Source organism: Marmota marmota, unplaced genomic scaffold (genome assembly GCF_001458135.2).
Source record: "Marmota marmota marmota unplaced genomic scaffold, marMar, whole genome shotgun sequence".
In the NCBI taxonomy this organism is placed as follows: Eukaryota; Metazoa; Chordata; class Mammalia; order Rodentia; family Sciuridae; genus Marmota; species Marmota marmota.
The window spans coordinates 2,617,377-2,622,711 of record NW_025999898.1 but is presented as its reverse complement, the minus strand read 5'-3'; the positions used below and the strand labels follow the sequence as shown (position 1 = coordinate 2,622,711).

At 39.1% G+C, this 5,335-nt stretch overlaps 1 protein-coding gene across 2 annotated transcripts in view; it reads left to right on the top strand.

The window, feature by feature from the left end:
- The first annotated feature begins 298 nt into the window (after nt 1-298).
- LOC107158499 (sodium/glucose cotransporter 1) overlaps nt 299-5,335 on the top strand; it is a 95,068-nt gene continuing 90,031 nt past the window's right edge. The window contains exon 1 of one of the 2 annotated variants that reach the window (XM_048798297.1): nt 299-330. Coding sequence is in view for 1 of the 2 variants with exons in the window: in XM_048798296.1 (XP_048654253.1) it covers nt 2,041-2,052 (12 nt within the window). In the remaining variant the exon portion in view is untranslated. Of the gene's footprint in view, nt 331-1,929; nt 2,053-5,335 lie in introns of those variants that run through there. The other variant, XM_048798296.1, reaches the window with a different exon arrangement.

Here is a 5,335-nt window from a genome sequence, read left to right as displayed (position 1 = left end):
TCATTGAGCCCCAGCTGTTTGCAGATGCAGACATGCTCTAACTTGACTCTGCTGTTTGTCCTATGCAGTTCCTTCTGTCCTGATGTCCTAGTTTACCTCTTTCCCCTAGATCTTTATCACTGGTCTTTTCAAATGGTGCTCACATTGCTATTCTGGGGAGCTCTATCTCTCTGACCTTCTTTCCAAGGCACAGTTCCCATTTAATGCCATTTCTGGAAGCTCCAGAGGAACATGTGCATCTCTTTGTCATAGTACTTATCACTCTGTGTGGATATGGGGTGAGCTGTTTCCTTGTTGTTTGTCTCCCTGCTAGTCTCTGAGTCTTCAAAGGTATGCCTAGTTTTATTTATTTCTGTATGCCCAGCATTCTTCACAATTCCAGGCGTGTAATATGAACTATGTTTGTCATCATGAACAGTATTGAATTAATGAACACTCAAGGCTTTGTGCTAAACATATACTGCATATTACTAATCAGGTATTATAAATAGGTGTTGTTATCTCTATTTTACAAAGAAGAAAAACTAAGTCTCAGAATTATTAAGTAATTTGCTCAAGATCATAATACAGGCCTGTGATAGAATATAAATACACACTAAAATCTGTTGGACTCCCAAGCTCTCTTCAATAAATTATTAATGTATGAATGAATAAATGAATTAATGCAAAAAGCACTATACTGGGTGTGTAGGACACAAACAGACCAATCTATTATGCATTGTATTTTTGACAAGGTGTGTATCTTGCTAGGATAGAAAGCAGGTGCATAAGTACTTAGACCTAAGGTAGATCCACCCAGCACAGGATCACAGAAAAATGGGAGGTGGGGTCCAGAGGGGAGCAATTACTTCCACTGGGAGTGGAGTATAAAGATGTTCCTCAAGGTCATAGGGCATAGCAAGATAGTAGAATTCAGATAGGTGGAGGTGGCAGATGGGGCAATAAATAGGGAGGTCCTGAAGACGTGGTGGAAGAAACAATACTGTTCAGTTGTAGAAATAGAAAGGTGATACTAGGAGCAGAAAACAAACCAGTTGAGCTAGACTTAAGATATGTCAGGAAAAGAGGCAGAGTGAGAAGGGGGACTGGAAAACAGGTTAGTACCAGATAGTGGAGGACCTTTGGGTTTTCTTTGGTAATATTTGGGGAGTGCCTGTCAGCTCTCTGGATCAAAGAGTGGCATGGCACATCCAGTAGGATGGTTTGGAGGAGGGGGAGACTTAAAGGAGAAAGACCACAGAGTCCGTTATAATAAGCCAGGGAGAAATGAGGTGGCCTGATCTGGGGGCAGCTGCTGTGGATAGTGATTAGGAAAATGCTAGGACAGATATTTTAAAGTAAAATTCCACAGGGTTCAGAAACTGAAGGGATAAAATGGGGACAAGTGTCAAAGAAGCAACTTTAGGTCAGAGGCCTAGAGTTCTGGTTTTAGTTAAGTAATGAGACTTTACTTAACATCAGTGTCTGATTTGTAAAAGGCAGGGGGTGAGTTATTTAATAAATAGTGGAGTTTCCAGGGTTCATGTTCAAGCTACTTTTTAATTCAGATCTTCAAAAAAGCCGAAAATGTTGCAATTGAAGTGAGCAGATTTGGTATTGCAGACCAATTGGCTTCCTCAGAGGCACTGAGATTTCATCTCTAGGTTTTACTGTGAAGCTATGATTATAGTTTTAATGTGTACACTCAGATAGCTTGTTCCCTTTAACATTTTTTTAACAGGAGGAATGTCTTGGCATGATTTAGGCTATCACCTAAATTATGTACCTTCTGAGAGGGAAGTATATGTTTTCTTGACTTCCGAAAGTACCAAGCTCATTGTGCAATATGGTCCTTGCTAAAGATCACATAGAAAGAGCCAAGGAGCTTGAGCTGAGCAGAGCTTCCTGGAATCTCCTCTCAGTCGTTCCACCCACAGGGACTTTGGGTTCCAGTCAAAACTTGAATCTGGCACAGCTGGAAATGTAAGAAAAGGGGCCAGTTGCATGATGCTGGAATCACAGAAAGGATGACGGAAGCCGATAGACCAAGGAATCAAGAAGATGCAAGTAGAGGTGGGTTGCTGGGAAGCACAAGGTTCCACAAACGAGCAGTAGATAGAGGGGAAAGGGGAATTGTCAGTGTGGTACAGTGAGTTGGGGTGAAGCAGGGGTTAGAAGCCAGGGTCTCAAGCTTCTTTCTAGAGGTTCTTCACTCTTTTATTTTCCCCTTTGGGACATGCTCCCCATTTGGCACATATTTTTAATGTGTGGTTAAGAGCAATGGGTTCAAATTCTAGTTCTGCTTTCATTAGCTGGGTGTAACCTGGGGATTTCTTAATATCTCTGTTTCCTTATCTATGAACTGGAAATAATAGCACGTATGTCATAGGAGTGTTACGAGGATTAAGGGAGATATTTGTCAAGCTGTGTTCATTAAATCACAGCAAATGATAGATAAATGGAAGTTTCTCTCACTGTTCCTCTAATAGAGGCCTCAGAGAACCATTGCCTTGTTCTCTGGCACCTTGAGGGAGGGCAGGTATGTACAAGTCCCTGAACTTCACCCTCTTTCTTGGACCCTCTCCCTTGGACCCTCTCCACTTCTCTGTATACATTCTCTCCTGGCCCCAGAAGTTTGGACTTGCCTGGCTGAGTCCATCCCTTAAAATGCACGTGTACACACACACACACACACACACATACACACACCAGTCAGAAATATAAATGGGGAGATGGAGTTGTGGCTCAGTGGTAGAGCACTTGCCTGGCATGTGTGAGGCCCTGGGTTCGATCCTCAGCACCACATATAAATAAATAAAATAAAAGATCCATTTACAACTAAAAAAATAAAAAATAATAATAATTAAAAAGTGAAATATAAAGCCACCTCCAGGTCATATGGACATTTTATAGGGGTTTCTACAGACAATTCTTATACATCATGTTTTCTGCAATTGGGCTTTCAGAGGGGGCTCCAAATTGACTTTAAGGGTACACAAGCCACCTCATGTATTACCTACTTTGGGGACAACAAAATTCCTTGTTTAATACTTTCATTTGAGTGCTTCTTTCCAAATAGTGACCTCTGAATGTACCAAACTCACTATTGATAAGGCTCATGTTATGGGTTTCACTAAAGGTCATAGAAGGAACCAAGGACCTGAGATGAGCAGAGCTCCCCAGAATCTCCTCTCAGTCCCTCCCCTCAGAGACCATTAAGACTTTGTGCTCCAGTTGTATCCTATGTGTGGAACAGCTGGTAGTATTGGAAGAGGAGCTAGTCACATGAAGCCAGGAAACCCAAAATGATGAAAAAGGCCAAAAATTAGGGAGATGTCAATTAATTATTTCCCCAACCATTGGTGGCCTTCATAGTCACACCCTCCTTCCAATACAACTGTAGTTGCTCTAAACAATTTTACATTTTCTATTTCCTTTTAAGATTCACCTGTAGGGATGGATAAAGATTATTACTTGCATTTGACACACAGGCAATTGAGTTCTAGAAAGTCAAAGTGACTTGCCCAAGGAAACAAAGCTAATTATAGCAGACTTAAGCCTTAAATGTAGATATCCTGATTCCTAGTCCAGTGTTCTTACTTTTATGGTAAATTAGAAGAATTCCTGCTGCTGGATTCAGTGGTGTTTACATAGTCCTGGGTCCTTGTTCTCATTCTCTTCATGCTTCTCTATCAGGAGATTTTTTGTTTGCTGTTCTCTATACCTGGGAGGCCCTTCCCTCAAACATCATGTGGCTGGGTCCCTCTGTCATTGACACCAACAGGAAAGGATCTCTGTGATCACCCTTCCTCTTCCTGGTCCTTTTATCTCTTTGTTATGATTTGTTTTCCTTCTGAACACATTGTGTACATCTGCAGGTTCTCTATCTTCAGATTCAACCAACCATGGATCAAAGATATTTAAAAATTTTCATCTGTAGCAAACATGTATATATTTTTGTTACCTATTCCCTAAACAATACCATATAAAAACTATACAGCTTTTAAATTATATTAGATATTATAACTAATCTAGAGATGACCTAAAGCATACAAGAAGATATACACAGGCCATGTTTACCATGCCATTTTGTATAAGGGACTTCAGGGTTTTGATATCCATGGGGGAGTATATTCTGAAACAAGTCCCCTACAACTACAACTGGAATTGGAATAGGGACTAATTTTTCCTCACTGCAATGTCTGAAAGTGCCTAAAGCCATGTGTGTGACACAGGGGAGGTGTTCAGTAACTAAGGAATTATAAGAAAATATATAGTAAATATTCATCTAAACTGGACTATTCATGTTTCCCTGTCACTGCCCATGCAAGTTACTCTGTCATGCCAGAAAATAAAAAAAATTTGTAGTTGCAGATGGACAGTATGCCTTTATTTTATTTATTTTTATGTGATGCTAAGGATGGAACCCAGTGCCTCACACATGCTAGAAAAGCACTCTCCACTGAGCTACAGCCCCAGCCCCTCAGATAGCATTTTTATATCACCTCCTTCATAAAGTCTACCTTGGTTCTTTGGAGATCCTAATAAATATGTGTTAAAGTTAAAATAGAAAATCACCTGCTGAGATTGTCTTCTACCTATACCTGTACTATGTAAGTTTATATTATGGACATCTTTCTATATGTAATAAATTATAAAAACTACAACTTGAATACAAAAGCCAAGATTTCAGGTTATGTTTTTGTTGATTGCAGAAAAGGAAAAAGAAAAACCCACTTGGCAGAAGAGTCACTTACTCTTTGAAAACAGCCTCTTTGACATTCACAGGTTAGATGTCAGTCCTGCTCATATTCATTTTTTCTAATTATGAATAAATTTTGTATAAGGAACTTGAACACTGGAGGGTTTTGGTATCCATGGGGGAGTCTGTTCTGAAACAAATCCTCTATTTGGGGGAAAAGAAGGCACTATAAAAAGGCTAAGAGAAAAAAACGTTTTATTCCTAAATCATATTCTGTAAATTGTTGCTGTTAACATTTGGCATATATATTCTTTCAGACATTAAATATAATGAAGTTATGTATAAAATGTTACACATAATTATCTATAAATAAGCATCACATATTTACAAAACTTGATTGCACTATGCACAACATTTTGTAGATCTTCAATATTCTTTTTTTTTTAATTTTTTTTTATTGGTTGTTGAAAAACATTATAAAGCTCTTGACATATCATATTTCATACATTAGATTCAAGTTGGTTATGAACTCCCAATTTTACCCCAAATACAGATTGCAGAATCACATCGGTTACACATCCACATTTTTACATAATGCCCTATTAGTAACTGTTGTATTCTGCTACCTTTCCTATCCTCTACCATCCCCCCTCC